Source organism: Melopsittacus undulatus, chromosome 11, assembly GCF_012275295.1.
Source record: "Melopsittacus undulatus isolate bMelUnd1 chromosome 11, bMelUnd1.mat.Z, whole genome shotgun sequence".
Classification (NCBI taxonomy): Eukaryota; Metazoa; Chordata; class Aves; order Psittaciformes; family Psittaculidae; genus Melopsittacus; species Melopsittacus undulatus.
Genome location: NC_047537.1, coordinates 14713441 through 14734130, shown reverse-complemented (window position 1 = coordinate 14734130; position 20690 = coordinate 14713441). Strand labels below are relative to the sequence as shown.

Sequence of the window (20690 nt, the reverse complement as noted above, 5' to 3'; positions counted from 1 at the left end):
TTAGCCAGAGAATCAATGTTCAATTTGACTCTTTCTAAATTGGAGGTTTGTCATCTCTGTTGTAGATTACTTTGACATTACGCTGTTGTATCTGTTTCAGACTTGAGAAAGTCCTAAAAAGTGACACGAATTTTGTAGACTGAGTTAAGAAACAAAGCATATGGCACATACAATATCACTGAAAAATAGTCAAAATAAAATGTGGTCAGAATGCTATATGTACCTCTGGGTGGAGTTAGTTCAATCATGTTAATTTCACAGAAACCAACAGGGAAAATAGAAGGGGAAGTGGCATGGTAACAAAACCAATCAGACCCATCTGCTGCTTCTGAGCCATCAATCCCAATCATAAGATAGCCATCTGCTAAAACCTTTGTGAAGAAAAACAAAATTTTACAGTAAATACCTTGAACTGTGTGATAAGGCTAGAAAGAAAGCATGCCATGTTTCAAAAGAGTGAAAAGTAACTCAATCATAATGGAAGCACACTTAGAAGGACATTCAATTGTAACAGAACAAAAAAATCCCAAATCATACCTGTCTCCGAGACTGGGTGCATTACTGTCAGATGTACCTTTGTTAACAGCAAAGTTATGAGATGAACATTTCCTTTTCCTGATCTCTAGTCATGAACATCAGTTCTACTTCTAAAGTTTTATAATTCAGTCTACTCTTCAGCTTGCAAAGATATTCTGCACACCACTAATGAGACAAAAGACTCAAAATCATAACTGCACTACTCATTGGTAAGGTTATACAGTTCTGCTAAGCTACTTCCCACATTTTCTTCCTCTTTTAAAATAGATTTCACATGGATGAGCTCCCTTTCTATCAAGCTAGGGAAGAAGTATACCCTTAAAAGTCTTCATAGGCTTCTGCAAGTAAGCGAGATGAGGTTTCAGTTGCAAAACACTTGGTAAAATTAGCAGCACTAATCTCACAAACATGCTCTAATTAAAGGTAAGGCTGAATTTCCAGGGATTAAAGTCAAAACAAAAATTTACCTGGATATTGTCTTTTTCACAGTAGTTGTATGTAAGCAGTAACTGGACATATTCCATAAACATTCACTGTGTGAATGAACTGCATTTATTTTGGGTTTGAGTTCTTTTGTTTCATGCCTGAATAAAACTGAATAAATAAAGGATTCCTGTCTACCTTCCCCAAATACACATTTGCTTTCTTACCTTTCTTATGGTTGCCACACATATTGCCGAAAGGTTTAAGGGGTCTATAGCTTCCAATTTCATCCCTTCTTTAAAAAATTCTCCAGCTGCGTCAACCTCTTTTACCTAAAGAATCAGATAACAGCACCAGAAGCTAAGACTCCAATAAGTCTGGAACAAAACGTAACCCCACGCTGCCAAAGCAACAGATGGAAATACCTGCTGTATCATCCCTGCTTATGTTAAGGAGGCCAAATGAGGCAAGAGCTTGAATAAAAGAAGTAACATGCTGAGCTAGACTTAAGTCCTCAATCGACTCTGAGAAAACAGTGTTCTTGACAGCAAACTCACCTTCATAAATAAATGTGGGGGTGCATCAAAATGTCCATCCTGTTTCTTTGTAATATCTACAAGGAATAATAGTAGATGTTATGCAGAAGTTTTGTTAATAGCAGATAGTACTACTTTGTGAATGTTAACTTATACAGTGCAATCACTGGCATGGGAGGCACACAGTTTATAATGGGACTACCACAAAATTCTGAAGGCCATAATCCAGCCATTTTCCTTATTGACTTCTCCTGAAATACGTCTACAACACCAACACATTTATAGAAAAGCCCAATACCCAATATTTACAAGACCACTTGATTATGTCATAGAATTGATGCAAATGCACACAGAAGCTTTTGCAAGAAATTGGTAACTACTTTGCACTATGTTATGACAGAAAGTATATGGTTATATAGCTGGGTTTAGTCAATTGTTCAATATTACTTTCCAAGGGCAACCCCTGGAATTCTGCTAGAGGCACCACTTGTGGGAAGCAGCTCTGCTCTTGATTTCTTTAACCACTCTTATTTCTAAATGGTTTCGGTCAAAGCTTAAGCGCTTGGAAAACTGAAGGCTTTCCTCAAGGGATGCCTTATGTACGTGTTACAGGAACTCTGTTTCTGACAAGAGACAAAAGCTCAATGGAGCAGAGAAATATTAAAAACCAGACTTGATACATGTTGCATTGTACAAGAGACAGATGTGAAGAAATGAGGAGTTCGTGGAGCAAGTCTCTGTAATTGCAGGTATCACCATGAGGTTTACCATGTTTGAATAATGCAGTTCAAGGTTTTCCTGGTTAGACAGTTTGTTAACCCCCGTTTATTGCTGCATATCACTGACATACTACAAATCAACCTAAAATTAATTATTCTTTTTCAAATGATGCAAAATCTATAATTTATATTTGTAATTTAAACTCCCAAGTGTAATATAATTGTTAAAAACCCTGGACCACACTATAAGTTTTTAAAGATCATTATTCAAGCTAGTTTTATTAATTATGTAAAGTGACAGAACTGCTTAAGTCAGACTTCTCCAAGCCAATATTGCCCACAAAGAAACCTCTAAACCACAACAAGCTTACCAGATCTTTTAAATCTGTGTCCTATACTTCGAGACCAACCAATATGATGAATGAGTGGACTGTACATATGGCACCAGAAGTCATCAGTTTTGTCGTCACTTTCTTCATTCACCAATCTTAATCGTCCCCCAATGACACATTCTACAACTGCTACCCTTGTTCGACAAAGGTGTGTTTTGTCAACAACTTCTACTCTCATGGAAGTTTTGAAGGGATACTGCATACTCTCAGACACCTTAAAGTAACAGGGAAAAAAAGCCATTCAGTAAGAATATACTGTGGTTTTCTTTAGCATATGTCTTCTGCTAGTAAAGCTGGTATCAATGTGCTTCTCATTTAACTCAAGTACTTGTTAAGCAACCTGCAAAAATGACACAGATGACTTCTCTTGTATTTCACTGTTCACGGGGAAGAATGAAATGTTTCAGAAAAGTGTAGCATAGATCCTACAATGCTCTGATTGTACCAAGTACAGCCTCTAATAGCAGTTCTCACACAGGTTACAGGAATCTTCCAGTGATGTAATGAACATTTGTTCAGTTGTGAACAATGGACAAAATTACATTGAAAAATTATTTTAACAAGCTCCCAAGATTGTTTTTCTATTTTTTCATCCATGCAAAATACCTTTACTTTAAAAACAGAATTAAAATATTTTATTATAAAAGGCATGGAAAACAAACCTTCAACATAATTAAAACTGGTCACTCACAAACATTTCCTGATAATATGTCAAAAAGAAAGAAAAAGAATGGAAATAGATGTTAATATGCCTTGAAAACACACATTCTATTTAAAAGTATTTGTCACTTGCCATTTCCATTGTTAAGTCCAAGTGTTGAGATCTTGCCACTCTAATTTGGCTTCCAACAGAGCCAATTTTTAACTAGAAATGAACAACTGCAGAAATGTGTTCTTTGTTCTTCATTCTTTAATACTAGATGCAGTGTAAGACAATATTCCTACTGAAAGCTATACAATATCTCATATCAGTAAGTAAACATACAGCACGCTATACACAGGCAGCTGCCACACTTAAGAAATATGACTTATAGACAGCAAAAAAATCTAGTCTAGAGCAGATGAAATATATTAACACTTAAAAGCATATCCTTTATTGCATCTAGGTACGTGCTATATTAATGTATTTTGTTCAGTTTCTTGAAATAGTACATGACAGAAACCATTCCTGAATTAGAAAAATTAGCTTTAATTGGTTTATGTATCACAGGGTAGCTGACTGGCACTTTTGGTTTGGGGTTTATTTATTTATTTTTAAATTGGGGTGTTTTAAAATTAAAAGAGGCTAACAAATTTTAAAAGAAAATTACTTTCTGCCAGAGGAAACAGTTTTCCAAACACATATTGACAAGTGTAGACATAAATGGAGAACAGAGATTACAAGGAAAACTGTACTGAAGGGAAGAAACTACTGTATCAAAAGGAGCTAATGTGCCATTGAAATATACTTCAGTTCTTCACATTGTGCTGCATTTTTGGTTACATTACATCATTGACATTGCATCAGCCTTACCTTCTGAGAAAAGTCAGGAGGAAGTGTTTTGGCACCAGTAAGTCGTTTCACTAGAAAAGCTTTCCAGTTTGTGTATTTGTGTTGGATGGCTGTTGCAAATGAAGGGGAAAAAATAAGCCACTGATTTTTAATTGTGCCCATTAGAGACAATATTAGAGTCTGGAATATGTAAAGAAGAAATCCCAGATGACTATTAAAAAGCCTGGATGACAATAATGACAAAAACCTCTTCAGAGATTGAATGCTACCCAAGATTAAGTTTATGGGTACTTCAGGGCAAAGAATGTAATGACTAAATCTAAATAAAATCAGTGCATGTTCACATCACTGATCACCTAACTACTTCCACCTGCATCTTAAAAGCTTTAAGTCACATCAGATGGGCTACTCCAAGAAACACTTTCAGCATCAGTCAAGTCCTTATTTTTCCACAAAATAAAATGATTTATTTGTAACTGTTGATAGAGTTGCTATGGTAAGAAAATACTTTGGTATCTGGACCATGAGCAAATCTAGTTTAATAAAGCAAGACTTTCATATCAATGGGTAAGGCTACTATTTACATACTTCGAGGAGGGACTAGGGGCTTCCCACTGGTTGCACACCAACCAACTGGGTGGATGTCAGAACCACAAACGTTGCACCAGAAGTCAAGACTTGAATCATTTTCAAAGCCTTCATATCTTAGCAGTGCATTGTAGCCTGAAAGAAAGCAATCCCATGTAAAGCAGATAAAAACTGAACAAGATTATAAAATACCTATTAGCATTTCTTTGCCAATCTTAATGTATATTACATGAGATTTCCTAGACTATGACTTTTTATGGAATGTTATTCTTATGGCACTTGTCTGCATGTTGATGCACAGAATGGATAGTTTCAGTAAGGGCGCATGTGCCATCATGTAAGTCAAATACTTATTAAAAATGTTATAACCCTTTAGAAGTTACGTGTAGGACAACAAAATTAATTTATTACCTACAGGATCTGTTTTTTCACACCTTAGCTATGTGATCTTGGATGTTTAACTTCCAACCAAGAACAGCTACTTGCCATTACACAATTTGCTTCTCACTCTGCTCTACTCTTATTGCACTGATGCAACACAAAACCAACCCTAAACACAAAAAAAAGCCCCAAACATTCTCAAGCATCACTGAAGCCCCTGTGAAACAGTATATAACATAGCAACAGTGCTAAAACATATAACCTATTGATGCAGCTCTGATAACCTAACCAGTTGTCATTGTACTAACATTATAGTAACCAGGTGACCACTGATCCAATCATCAGCTCCCTTCACAGAGTTATTTTGATTATTTTAATAATTTCAACTAAAATAAATTTACCTGCCAATTTTACAATTCCAGCTATCCAGAAGACTTTGGTAGGTAGGCTGCAGTCGGTGTTTGGAACCTCCACCCGCACTCCTTCTGAGATATCACCCCAGCATGTCCCCATAGGTGCCTATTGTTTAAGGTGAGGGGGGAAAAGACACCAGTTCACCACATTAAAATAATTAATTTGTTGTTGTATCAGTGTTTTTGCAGGTCTTAAGCCAAAGCAATCAAAATACATGATAAAACATAAACTTATATTTAGAAAACACTCCTTCTATGAAAACCTAGTTTGGTTTTGATTTGAAGCTTATGTGCAGTATTGTAATTGTCGACAATTATTACTGTGTATTTCCTGGAAAAACTATAGGATTCCAAGTCTAAAAATCTGTAAAGCACAAATACATATTGCACATACTCACAGGTCAGCTTTACTGTTTCAACTAGGTGCAAGCTAGTGCTTTTAATGAGAATGGTGCAAATCCTCTGCAATTCTACTTGCAACAAAATTCTGGTACTTTATAAATTTATAATTGTACAACAGACATCAAAATCTTTAAATTCCATAAAGCAGAAATGTTCCTGAAAAGAAAAGCCTAAAAGTTATGTTTTGACCCTATCCCAATGATTTATTATGGTGGGGCTCATCATTCACTGACTCATCACTCACTGGTTCATGTCCTTTCAGACAAAGGGGCAAGTGATCGTTACATCAAGTAAGCAAAAGATCAGAAGGTGCTCACGAGTGGCACCTTTTTGACGAATACCAAAAGGAGATGCTCAGCTAGATTCTCCACACACTGTCCTCAAGGCTCAGACTAACATGTTCATGACAAAAAGGAACACATGCCTGATAAACTACCAAGGATTTATGGAAACTGGAAATAAGCTGCATTTAGTTTGCTACCTCAGAAAAGAGAGTTTTGTTGAACTGAGCATCATTAAAAGATAGTCAAGGATGGTACTGTTAGAGATATCACAAATGCACAGTGCTGAAGAACCTTACAAGTAACTCAACCAAAGTTAGGTTGGTAACAAAACAGAAAATGATGCAGCCTAGATTAAACTTGAGACCATCAAGAAGGGAAATATTCAGATTTGGGGTATTTCAGAACAATAGTCATATAAATTCTAAGGTGTTCTGAGAAAATACATTTTTATCAGTTCAGAGAATATTCAAGGTATCACACGGACAACTGAAGGGAGCCTCTGGTTCCGCACCATAGTGGGCAGACAGCGTTCCAAGGCTGTGTCTTACTTACAAAGCTCTTTGCAACCACAGAGAACCTACTGCTCAATGGGAACAGCCTCCAACCTCATGAAGTTTTGGCTTAGAGCTCCAAGTGAAACTTGGATTAATCCTGAATGACTGGAAATCACAATACGGGAATTTTGCTGGTAATCAGCAATGGCCAACTAGCAGCACTAAAAGCCAAACAGCTTAAAAATGGAAACCCCACACTAGTAGAAATACTTGAGGCTAGGCATGCAGAACCAAACACAGTTTTGACTATTAAAGGAAAAATAAGTTATTACAAGTATGCCAGTTTGTGATTCTTGAAGCCTGGTCTCTTCATGTTCTGCTATGTCCCATCTACACCAGACTAGACTGCAGAGCTCTTTTCTGCCATCTGGCAGAGAGGAAAATAACTCCAAAGATGATGGCTTATTTTCACATACAAAATCTGCAGATACAGCTTCTTAATCAACTCCTATCACACATTCACTGTCAGCTCTAAATTGACATGTGTAATTTCTGAATTGGGGAAATAAACTTTTCAAAGTGCATATTTTAGTAAATCTTGTTGCCTTGTATAGACATACAAATGAGGGCAAACAATCAAAAATAGTGCTGAATAATTTCATAATCCAGCTGAAGTTAACCAAAATCTATTTTACTGCCTGCTCATCTATTCAGCTGATTTGGAGAGAAAAGTATACGGAAACACATCTCACACCAATTGGTAATGGAAACAGCACAGATTTTTATTTCTAGAACGTGGATTGGTATAGAGGGAAATAGCAGAAAGTTAAATTTGTCCTTGTCTGTGAAAATACTGGTTCTGCTAGTTCTCCTACACCAATCCATATGGCCCACCCTTTAGGATAAGGAAGTCATCCTGTGTAGGATCACTACTGAAATGCCAGATTACACTGCTGTCCTGAACTGGTGGTTTACAATATACTTCATATACTGCTCCACCTTTGTCTTTTTCACTCACTGTGAATATTAATGGAGGAAGGCTGGATCAACCAGGGCTATAACAGCCATCTTCCTTCATGTTTTCTCTGTCTTCATCTAATTAATCAATCATTGTTTGCACAGTGCTATAAAAAACTCAAAACGCACTGTGTAAGTGCTGGATGGAAGGGCAACTCTGAAGTCTGGATTGGCATAGTGTGAACTAGCAGAACCATAATTTACAGGTAAGAACAAATTTACCTTTCAGACTCATGACGAAGAGATCCACTTCATGTCACTCCCAAACAAGGAAAATCTGGTTCATCACTTCCTGCTCCGGGAGATGAACTGGGAGGGTTTATCTGTGAGTGGCAGCTGCCTTCTCTGCAAGGTAAGTTGCAATCAGGAAGGTCCTGGTTGACAGGAGCACCTAAAGGCTACTTATCTCCATGTGCCCAGTTGAACAAATACCTTGGGGGGTAAATAATTGGCCTCTGAAGGTTTTGGATGGCATCGACATTACTGTGATTTCAGACTTGAAAACTTGAATCAGGATTTTAATGGCAAAACGATACTACAACTCCTTAAGTGTAAGGATGCTACGTCTAACCTTGTGTTAGGGAGGTGCATTAACAGAACCCCAACAAAGGGCAATGTCGGAGAAGACAAGGCGCAAAACGTTCAACAGGAAAAGTTCAAAGCAAAGCACTGCCACCTGGTGTAAAACCCTGGAACAGCTCCCTTCGAGCCAAACACTCCTTTATATATTTATTTTTATAACAAAGAAACCAGGAGAATGGAAGTATTTCAGCTCAGAATAACATTTATTGGAAGAAAGACTGAAAAATTCTTAAGTTCGGGAAACATGCATCTCACTAGCAACAGAGAGGAAAAGAATAATGACTATGAATTGTGCATAAAGTTGTACATCAAGTAGTACTGAAAATGACTCAAAGCACTGCATTTGCTTTTGTCCTAGGAATGGTTTGAGCTAATCAAAGCCAATATAGAAAAAAGTAGAAACTGTCTGAAAGAAAGTGAAATTGGAATGGAGGTTAGCAATGAGCAGAGTGCATGTGACTAAGCTATAACACAATATTAAAAACATGAAACTAAGGAGTTTTCCTCCTTGTATCAGCTACTGTTGTGTGTCTGATGAAGGCAATGCAACACAAGTAAAAAAAGAAAAGGTAGAAGGTACCTAAACAGTAGTTCTGGCTTTGTCACAGGCTTCCTGTATGACATAAACCAAAGCAGCTTCTCTACTTCAGTTTACCAAACTCCAAAGGGGCATAATTGTACTACTGCTAGTGAATTTCTATCATGTACAAAGCACTAAGTCTGGGATGATGTTAAGGGGGAAGTACAAAAAACCACATTAAACACATCAAAAGACTTTGAAATTCTCTCATACAAAGAAAGAGAACTTCAAGATTCAAATGTGTTAATTCTAAAATGTAATTGGTTTAAATTGAAGAGGAAAAAATTCTCCAGGCAAAAAAGAACTGATCTGGGAAAATTACATTAGACTTAAATGCTGGTATGCCAGGTCATTAAAGATAAATGTATCACAAGCCAAATCCCACATCTCATAATTCCCTTAATTTTTCTTTACTATTCATCCAATGTTCCCTACCAAATATCCACATAGATACACTCAGTATAACTAGATATATATTTTATTTAACAACAAATTTAAGTGTATGTTGTGATTTTCCTGTCACCTCAAAACTTTTGTTTTGAGCAGAGTGAATTTCTATGTTCATTCTCATGGGCACGCACAAGATGTGCATGGAATCCATAAAACTAACAAACATCCGTACAAACTTTTATGAATCAAAGCGATACAGTACACAGAAAACAGGAATAATCTTTCCAGACAGACAAAAGGAGTATTGTTTCTTTTAATTATCAATGGAGAATGCGGGAGAGAGAGGGATTGAATAAAAAATTACTAATGTCTTTTCAGATTCCGACTGGTTTAAATAATATCTTTTCCAAAGGAATAATTTCAGTAAAACTAAATGCAAATAACACTTTAAATACTAACTAATGCCCACCAAAGAAGTAGAAATTTCCTAAGGAGTCTTCTGGAGTTGCATTTTACTTGCGTGAAAAAGGAAAACAGGGACAGAAAAGAAACAACATTGAGGCTTAATGGCACTGTTGCCCTGTAGCTTGTGAAAATTTTCAGTGTAAAAATGTGAACATTAGTATTGTATCTGCACACATTACTGGCATACCATTAGATTCAGTGAAAGCAGTGAGAAAGATTAACTCCTTGTAAATTATGCTATAATGCTAAATAAGTGACCTAACTATTGCAGCTGTATCTAACTAAGGATGCCATACATCACAAAGAATATGTTGTAATGGCACAGCCCACATTATCAAACAATATATTTTGATACTTATGAAATTAGTTATTACAGCATGTACATAACAGTGGAAGCAAAGTGCAAACGTGCTTACTTCAGCACATGGAATTTGATACAAGTTCATGAAACTCTACTAATGCAAGGCTCTGTCCCGGGGAATGGTGAAGGCCTCTGAGCACAAATGGTGCTATTCAGAAAGAGCCAACTGCCACAAGCCCTCAACTCCTACTGATTTACAGCTTGACAGGGCTCAGCCTGGATTCCAAAACTGGACAGAAAATGTGTCTCTTCTCCCTTATGGAAAAGTTCCATGAAACAAAATGTTTGTTTTGATTGCAGTTTTCATCAGATCATTTTGAGCAACATAAAATTTTTGTAAGAACATGAACACCTCAACTTCCCAAATAAAAAGTGAGAAAGCACTATGTCAGAAAGTCTTTTCTTAAGAAACAGAAAGTCCTGACAATGTTTAGAGATCTGATATTTGGAATTTAATAAGCATATTAAGGACAGATGCTGCTAAATATTTTCCTCATCCCTAATTACATTCTGTAATAACTGAGAACTCTTTGTTTGGAATTTTCTAACTCTAAGTCAGAGAAAACCAACCTCTAATTTCAGATTTATAAAAAGCCTTTATTTTTCCCTATTTCTACACTACCTGGCAGCATGACTCGCAGGGAGACTCTCACTAACCTAAGGAAAAAATAAATCTCAAATACAAATATGTAACCAAAAGATCAGTGCAACATAATGGAGCAAGCTTGATGCAATCTAGAAAGCCTTTTGGAACTTTTTCTAACACAGCACAAACTGCTTTGTTACTCCATAGCACATTCGATGATTTTGCACCTTGAATAAAAAACTTGAAACATGTTTAAGAATCCTTTTATGTTGCTTTGATTATGGCAGCATCATAAGAGTAAGTGATGGTGTTCAGAATGGTTTCAAAGGACAGATCAAAATCAACAGTAGTCACACTAACACAAATTAGAAGTTTCACAGTCAAGACCATGAAGCATATTTGGATATGAGTATTTTGCAAAGCTTAATTACAGAACTAACAGGGATTCTCTCTCTCATGCACACACACAAAAGGAAAACACATATTGAAAAATACTTACATGTTTAAAACAGGTAACAGGAGCTGCTGTAAAGCTATTGCTATTGATGTAGTTACCCCAGCTGAAACCTTCCACAGGGACAGCTGCTAAGAGAAAGTGATTTTATTTAGGAAGCTGCTAATGAATCTTGCCTTACCAAGAATTTGTTTCAGCTCTGTTCATATGCCATTACCTGCTTTAGTCTTTGCCTGGTTTTGTAAAGTTGCTTGGTACTGAGCATATGCTGCTAATTTAGCCACTAAAGGTTGTTTCTGTAGAACTTTAGCCTTCTTCGTTGGAGGTTTACCCTAAACCAAAAAAAGCTAAGTAAATAAAGTCTTCTCAAACTCCCATCAGGAACTTTCCATACGTCTGTAGAATATCTCTGGTAGATTTAACTAAAGTTAGACCAACACAGAATGGAACTTGACACAACATTACATATAATAATTAGTAAGTTTAAAAACCAGTAGCAAAGAATGTCCAAAAATGCCTTTTGTGTTAGTATTCCAACTTGAACAGCATTATAGATGCATTGCTGTTTACCTGAAAAAAAGATATATTTTAAAAGCAGGTCAAAAGGTTGAACTTTTCATCGAATTTATACTTATGGCATTTGTTGCAATAAACTTGAGATTGGATATAATGGTGTATTTTGATATTTCTATCTTTTTTCTGCAATGTTATAAATATACCTTAATGATTACTTAATTAATATCTTAGGTGAACAGACCAGATCCCATTTTGCAAATCTGTATAGTTGAGAGCACCCTCAAAACCAAATCACAACAATGCTAAGTAAATCTTCATGCTTTCTTAAAGAAAGAGAGTATCTTGGGTATGATATGCATGGGATTTCAAGTCACTACATTGCAGACTGAAGATTTTTCCTCATCTTTTTCTTGCAGAAGAGCCACTGCAGCAAAAATGAAATAAGGAGTCAGTATTCTCTGTAATTTGCTTTGCTTATGAAAGCAATTTGTTTGTTACTAATACAGTTCTGGCTTACCAAATCACTTATATGAAAATTTCAATGTGTAAAGAAACTTGACTTATCTTAAAACAGCTAGTAAGTTTTACTGATATAGACATTTTATGAATACAGACTATAATAAGTATATAAAGAAAATGGTGTCTGTACCGCTACCTGAAGCCTGGCCAGAATGCTGGCCTTCTTGGAGTTGGATGAATAGCTTCTAGAGCATGATACACTGCAGAAGCGTTTCGTTTTAGAATAAAAAGCGTCACGGACACCAACCATTCCACACATCTCGCATGTAGCTGATCAGGAGAGAAAAAGGCAAATGTTAAGAGTGTAATAAAGGCCTCAACAACAAAAATCAGAATAAAACTGATACGAGGAAGGTCCTGAAGGTGGCACCACCAAACAGTTTCTGAGGCTTTGAACATGAAGAGAATTGCACCAAAACCGTGACTTAAAATAAGAACACTAGCACAAATGCCAGTGAAACACTACGGACCATTGGTGAAACAGCTCCTCCTTTCTGCTCCCTACTAATTTTGTACTGGTAAGAATGAATGACCCAGCAAAAGCAGATTTATGTGTTTCAATGGTTCTCAAACATCTGCTTTGAATCTGGGTCTGCCAATCTTGATTTCCTCTAAATATTTAATACTTCCTACCCACAATGAAACTGGATCTCTTTTCTGAATCATGAATTATATAATATTATCATTATATGTATTATGTATACCTAAAGTACCCCAGCCCACCACTTTTTCCAGCTGTAGTCACATGCTTTAGAGGTTGGCAGCATCACCCACTGAGTTGTTCCATGATGAATAAGAGTTTGTGGACCAACTTGTGCCAACGAGACAATACCGAGATCCTACCCAGAGAGCGCTCTATTAATCACTAATGATTCTGGCTAAAATATTTTTTCCCAATGACAGAAATAGTCCCTTTTAAAATTCACAGTGGGTAGTGAACAGGTATACACTAACAGACTTCATACAGTAGCAGTAATGAAGTCTTCATAGTATAGGAAGAAATATATTTTAACATACTGCATATATAACAAAGGGTAGAGAGAATATATGCCCAAGCACGGAGAACACACTGACATTTTCCTTCAAGCTAAAAGAGTAAAAGCAATGTACATAAGAACATACACATGCATGGGCATATATACACAACACACAGGTGAAAGGAAGGTGGATGTTCCCATTCTCTTTCTTTCCTGATAGCAGGTTTCAAAATCGATCTTATTTCAGTTTAGCTAAAATCAAACAATTCCCTCCTCCCAAAACAAACTGTATTTTCCCTCTGAAAACAAACAGATATTTTGATCCCTTTTCAATTAGGGCCAACATCTGGGACTGGACCCTCACAACTTACACCAGAGGCTAAAAAACATAAATATCAGACTGTTTATATTCATGCACCACGTACTTACCCATGCCAGATTTGCCATCTGGATAAGTATAGACCTGTCCATTGTTCTTTATAATTGGGAGACTGGACGGCAAAGGAGCAACCTCCTCTTCACTCTCATCTGAACTGGAGCTGCTGCTGGTGTCCTCACTACAACTATCATAACCGTCAAACATCCCGAATGAATCACGTCTTTTCCTTTCTGCACGTGAAGTATGTTCTGTCTAAAAATAAAACAAAAATCCCAAGAATAGCAGAGGATTCTGAATGCAAATATTTCCAAAAGTCAAGATTAAAAAGTTTCAAAGGTCAGTCAGCCTTCAAAAGCAGATGTAATAACAAACTGCTCTATGAGCAGAGAGATATGAGCCATATATTGCCAATTAAATTGGTATACTACACTGATATTAAAACCAGGCAATTTTTGGTATTGTGATACCAAGGAAGAAAAATCTCTCTCACAATCCACTGAGAATACACAGTAGCAGTCCATACATTTCCTTCCTTGGTATCTTCAGAGTTCATTAAACCTGATGTGCTGAATAATGACAGCCACACAGATCTTATATGCAAATGAGCCCATTCCAGATGGCTGCAGCCAATTTCACTAAAACTCATTCATTTGAGAAAGCTGGGCAGAGAAAAGGCAGTTCAACCAAGAGGGCATTTATACCACAGGAACAGAAATGAGAGTATATCTCTGCTCTCCTTGGCTTGTAGGGTTATCCATAAATCACCCGGCTTCCCTGTGATTCAATATCTCACGTGCAAGTCAGGAATACCTCTCTACCTCACAGGGATGTTCTGAGGATTAATACATTAACAACTATGAAGAGCTCAGTTACTATGGCAATAGAGTCTGTATAAATGCTGAAAGATAGAAAGGTGACTAATTTGCCACTGCCATACAAAAACTTGTTACATAATGGAGTTTTCCTAAACCCCAAAAAACTAAGGTCAAGTAAAACCACACAGTTTGGAAGAATACATAAGAGTGAAGCAATTTCCAGCAAAGACACTGAAGTATAAACAATGTCTTTGCTAGAAATCATAAGATATTGAAATATAAATCAAGACATTGAAGTATAAACATTTTTTTTTCTGGTGCACATCCAATACATGCATTTTAATACAGTGCGAATTTTCACTTCATTAATATCTTGCACAGCTCTATAGAAACAAGGCTGAAGCTACAAGAGCTGCCTTCATTAAGCTAAAAAAAACCAAACTCAAAGCGTTTCCATTCTTCTCAATAGTATTTACTAAGTTTGAGAGGAAATAACAGATAAAGAGAAGACAAAGGAAAATTCTACAACAGAAACACAAGTCGGGAGAATTACAGCCAAGAAAAGAGAAAAAAATATGATGAAAGCCTTTGCTTCTACTTCCTTTTCCAAGAGCTAATTTTATTTAAGAGCCATTGTGGACAGAAAAATAATAATGTTGATTGGACTTTCGCTTCTTAAATTGCACTTGGATTCATAGCTTTAAGATTTCATCACAGTAATTCCCCAAATCCCTTTCCTAGAGAGTATACGCCTGAACAACTTTATTGTTGGATCTCATTTGAGCCTTTTCCTGCTATGCTATCCCTTTATTATAATATTCTCCATTCTCCTTTGCAATTTGACTAAATCCTATTATGGAAGGATTTCCTCATAGTTAAAAGGGGAAACCTGGTTTCCACACTAATCCAATCCTAGCATTCGATTAAAAGAAACAAAAAAAACCCCAGTAAGCACAAAAGGTTATGCAATAAGGTAAACAGATTTAACACACTTTAAGCAGCTCTGAAACAAAACAACAGTAGAAGTCAGTGCAATGTTAATTATGCACATGTTCCTCAGCCAATGACTCGATGATATCAAAACCTATCAAAACTTAGCATAGGGCATAACTTGACAACCTCCTGAAGGAACTGACATCTGCCTGAAGTAGCAAGGCTAACAATCACAATCATCGGAGGAAACACAGAGTGATGACAGAACAAAACCTAGTCCTGACCTGCACTGGCAAGGAATGATCCCGGTGCCCTATTACTGATGCTGTGAGCCATCAAGAGACAAGATCAGTTATTTGTTTGTTTGTGCACGTGTGCATAGATCAAGGCAGAAGTTGAGCACAACGTTGCCATGGATACAGTGTTCTGCCAACACTGCCAGTAATTTACAGATCAGAACATGAAGACTAGTCATCATCCTCACGATTTCACAAACTCCTTAATGTCTCACAGTATTTAATGTCCCTTGACCACAGTCTCTGCTAAGAAATAAAACACAATATTACATGAACTGTTCACCATACCAGAACATCAGGATGCCCTGTACAAGGGCAAGTAGTGACAAAGCAAGGGGGACAGAGGGGAGACTTAGATTAGATATCAGGAAGAAATTCTTTACTCTGAGGGTGCTGAGGCGCTGGCACAGGGTGCCCAGAGAAGCTGTGGCTGCCCCATCCCTGGCAGTGTTCAAGGCCAGGTTAGACAGGGCTTAGAGCAACCTGGTCCAGGGGAAGGTGTCCCTGCCCATGGCAGGGGGCTGGAACTGAATGACCTTTAACGTCCATTCCAACCCAAACCATTCTAGGATTCTATGATTATGGATGGGTTTTAGAATCCAGACAACCTCCTTTCTTCTTCACTCAGCCTTCATAAATCAGCTGATCTGATTTCCCTAGAGATTAGGGTCTCATCTCACATAAAGGAATACTTCAGCTCTTTAATGAAAGCAGTTCTGGGACATCCCTTTTCTACTGGAGAACTCTGGACTCACATGGCAGTTCTGCTTTGCCCAGTACTTTGCTGGCAGAGGTCTTAAATGCTGTAGCAGCTCAGAAGGAACATATGTGAAGCCCATTCCCAGTCCCTCTAACTCCCAGCGCTACCACTGAGAAACTCTCTACCTAGTACTGCTCCCAGGGCAAGAAAAGGTGAAAGAAGAAATGGGAAGCTGGAGGTGAGACCAATGGCACAGAAGGGAAGATGGCCTACTGTAAGCAAGTGGAAGCATGATACACTTACTATACTACTACTACTATAAGCAGTTGGCTCTTTTGTGTTCTTTTTCTGCATCACATATAGTTAGAACCTCAAATTACTGCCAAGCCCTCTTTGCCAAAATATCCCCAGAGGAGAAAGAAAGCATTTTCTATACGTAAAGTGGGACCCCCTACTAAGATAATAATTCTTCAGCATCATACAAATTCCTAAGTAGCAATCATCAAGTTTGTTGTGTTTAATGACAGTCAAAACAAGTCTCATGTCACTATTCCCTTTACTTTATATTTGGCCAAAGTGTCTCAGTTCAAGGTACGAGTGAGCCAATACTGCAGCTTTGGTTATTGTTTTAAAAATCAATAGAACATTTTTGTTCAAACTTTTGCCCGAAGGTTACCTTGTTTGCTAGATCATTTAAGGAGGACATTTTTTATTTATAGCTATTATCTGGACTTCAATTCTGGGGAAACTACTCAAAATACGCTCTGTGAGACTTGGAAAAGGTATATTTTTCTCAACAACAAAATCCACTAAGTACTTAATGCACAGAAATAGGTGGAAGTTAGGGAAGGTGACATGGAAATACCTACACTGGAATTTTGCAAGAGCAGATCAAAACACGTCTATTTTGATAATAAAACCCACCAAGGTTCTTTTTAACCCATGCTGAAACACAGCATTTGTAGAAACAAGAGAACACCATATGGAATCTCCAGTAACACTTCCTGCAGAACTTCGATGGAGTTTGCAAAAGAATAGGACCTCTAACATCTGAAATGGAAAAATCTGGCGCACAGCTCTGAACTCAAAGATCAAAATAGGAAGGACAATATATGCCTCAAACCAAGCCATAACAGAGATAAAGCAGCTGCTTCAGCAACAGCAACAGCTGGCAATCCCTGCCTTGCAAGTGATGAGCAGCAGCGTGCCTTACTAGCTGACTAGCAGTGCCTTGTCTGTCTGACCGTGGTAGCAATGGGATCCCTCTGAGAACAGAGGCATCAGAAAGAAGAGGTTATTACTCTGCAAGGTGTTCCCACTGAATTCTGGGACATTGTCCATGAGAATGCAGTCCCTTACTCAAAAAAGCTACCAGAGATTAACAGCAGCAGTAACCCCATCTAAAAATTACAACCATGTTTCACAATACAGGTATACAAGAGAACAAAAGAGTTTCCTACTCTCAGGAGCTGGATTTAGCATTAAAGAATCACACTCAAAATCATTTCCTCAAAACTGAACCAGATCAGCGTCCCTCAGTTGAGGGAATAGCATCCTGCCTGTCTGAAAAAACAGGGTTTGTGCAAGAACCTGGCTTACTTTATAAAACACAGAACCTTGTATCTGGTTAGTACCAAAAGAGTGGCAGCTAAACCCCCACTAGCACAATCTACCAGTATGTTAAGCAGAAGCAATGCACAAACAAAAGAACAAGGCAAACTTTCAGGCATACTGGCTAAGACTTCTAGTAAGATTACCAGTTCCTCAACAGGGAAGATTTTTAAAGAGCAATAAAAGCTCCCGGGTAAGCAGGACTGGCAAATGAGCCTGTACCACTATTTGCTTGGGGGTTTTCTTGCATACTTTTCTTTATTGAAGGGATGGGTGGGGAAAGGAACTCTTAAGAACTACTTTCTTATTCTGCCCAACTTCCCATTTTCCTGTTCTTCCTCTCCTCCCTGTGAATACTTGGCAACAATGTATTTTTAAGATAGATTCTTAATTAACCATTACACAAGGCAAATGGCACGATAAAAGAATATACTTAAGGAAACCGGTTTCTCTAAAAGCAAGAAGGCAACTCTAAATAACTAGTTTCTCACCCTCTTAACACATAGTCTTATATAGATACAACTGAATTTGATCAGTACATTGTATCCTACATTCTCTACTGCTCTTTCAGCACAAAAAAAAATGGTCACAAAGGGTGAACAATGCACAGCCAAAATACCATTTAGTGTTAGTTAGACATCAAATACTTAATCAGGAAATTGTTTTAGTGTCCTGATGAAGACTACACTCAAGTACTGGCAAAATTTAAGAGAAAGTGTTTTCAAGGTGAAAACTTGCTATACCAAAAAAAAAACATTATTAAATATGCAAATCTCCTGGCCCAAGTAAGTGCATCCTGGCCAAAGCAAGATGATCCACAACAGCCACAGAAACGTTTTAAACCACTCAGACCCATTGTTGTTGTTACTACCGAGTTCATTTGGTGATTGAATTCAGAAATTCACAACTTAGAGCTTGAGTACAGCTTGAGCTGTAACAAAGGCCTACCAGCACCTATACAGATGGGCATCACTTTCTATACTCAGCTCTAACCCCCAGAAGAATGACAGAAGTCTGGACAGACGGTATCTGAGGCCAAGGTCAACAGTGAGGTCACCACAACCTTCAAGCCAAGGGTCTGTGATAGGACAGATTTGCTTTAATCACATATCCTTCACAGAGTGCATTTCCCATTGTGGATTTCCAAGTCAGTATTAAATCTGATGCACAGCTTTTGTTTTCCAAAGCTCATGAATGTTTTATGCTCCACACTTAGTTTTAGCTCTGGATGTCAGCATTAAGGAAACAAGACGAGAGAACTAATTTATTACAACTCTTCTGAATATAAACTGGCCAAAATAATTTACTGTAGTAATCCTAGCTTGCCCCCTGTGGAACTGAAATCTAATTGTGCCTTTTAGCATGACAAAAAAGGAAAATTCAAACATGGTACCAATTTAAAGAAAACATACTTTCAGCTTTCATTAAATACAAACAAACAAAAAAACCCAAAGCTAAACATCTCGGGATTCCTGGAAATCAGAACCAACCAAACTTACTTTTTTTATACAAGCAACTCACCTCTATCTGGAAATGTGCCTTCCACTCTTATTATAAGTAAAATCTCTGCTGGAAAATTACAGAAATGTTTTTTCCTGTCTCTTCATTTGCTATGTATGACAGCATTTTGTCTGAAGCCAGTTTCTGCTGTTTGCCAATGGTTTTGTCCATAGCCTCTTCCCCAGAGGGTTTCACACAAGAGGGGAGACTCTTTCATAAAGAAATATATCAAATTAGCAGGCAATTTTGGAGGGGGGGTGATGATTAATATGTGAAATAGCTGAGCTCTGAGAAAACTGAAAATCTTTTACAAACTCCATTATGCTTCTACAAAGCTTTTGCAAGAGTATCTGGAAGAGGCAAATACTTTGCTTTAAACACTGTGTTTCCAATAAAAACAAAAGAAAGCAAACTAATTAAATGTAAAAAAACCCCAACCCAAAAACCACCACCAACCCAAAACTAAAGTCTTCAACACCAGAATTCATTCCATGTGCTCAGAGCCAGATTCAGCAAAACATTACACATGCCCAGTGAAACTTACCTGAGAAATGAAGGTATGCAGTAGTACTTTGCAGAAGGTATCAAAAGCCTTGCAAAACTGAATCAAATTTTAGAAGGTAAGAGAAATGAAAGCCAAGGAGAGGGAACTTTTGTATACATTGTCATCTAATTCTTCTTTAGGGAACAACAATGAAGAGAATTCTTAATTTCAGTCTACAGTCCTGCACACAAGCCTATATGCTCTCAACACCACCACCATTCTTGTGACATAAACAATAACCACCACTTAGGAGAGCACACATCTCTTCTATGCTTCCCTATAGCTCACATTCCACACTTCCTCAATATGATCCCTAGGCAGACACAACGAGCAGAGACTGCTAACCTACCAAGCTGATGGCCTTCTTAAAGGAGTATATTGGTTTAGTACCCATCTGATGTCCCTGATTGGACTCAGCATTTTTATTGCCCTTCCTCACCAGCAAAACCAGACTGTTATAAACAAATGCAACAAATGAGCAAATACAGGTTCTCAAACCTGCAAAGTAATTTTAGTTTCATATACAAAAGACTGCCCTGCAGTTTTAACTGCTTCTAGATGTGAAGAATCACAAGGGCTGCCACCCACATTTTAAATCATTATTTTCAAATGAATTACTTTTTCACACGCAGTAGTTTCTAACCATAATCAGCATATACTTTGTAGTAGGACTTCTTCATTTTAAAGCCACACTGGTCAGAAATTGCTACACTTTAAAACATTCCCAGCAACAGCCTGAAACTGAAACTGGTTTCACGGGTTTACGGCTCCTCACACCGAGAACAAAGTCACGATGCTAACAGT

The 20690-nt window shown here is 37.5% G+C and overlaps 1 protein-coding gene across 5 annotated transcripts in view; it reads right to left on the bottom strand.

Moving 5' to 3' along the window:
* The window catches only part of MBTD1 (mbt domain containing 1), a 32520-nt gene that overhangs the window by 10951 nt on the left and 879 nt on the right, over positions 1–20690 (bottom strand). Inside the window, exons 1-13 of one of the 5 annotated variants that reach the window (XM_031044821.2) lie at positions 19887–20302; positions 19364–19552; positions 13538–13739; positions 12262–12401; positions 11314–11428; positions 11142–11224; positions 5470–5587; positions 4688–4822; positions 4121–4209; positions 2587–2821; positions 1518–1573; positions 1188–1292; positions 224–371 (exon numbers count right to left, since the gene is read on the bottom strand). In XM_031044821.2, the coding sequence (XP_030900681.1) occupies positions 224–371; positions 1188–1292; positions 1518–1573; positions 2587–2821; positions 4121–4209; positions 4688–4822; positions 5470–5587; positions 11142–11224; positions 11314–11428; positions 12262–12401; positions 13538–13691 (1378 nt within the window). In that variant the 5' untranslated portion in view covers positions 13692–13739; positions 19364–19552; positions 19887–20302. Of the gene's footprint in view, positions 1–223; positions 372–1187; positions 1293–1517; positions 1574–2586; positions 2822–4120; positions 4210–4687; positions 4823–5469; positions 5588–11141; positions 11225–11313; positions 11429–12261; positions 12402–13537; positions 13740–19363; positions 19553–19886; positions 20303–20690 lie in introns of those variants that run through there. The other 4 variants (XM_034067443.1, XM_034067444.1, XM_034067441.1 and 1 more) reach the window with 4 other exon arrangements.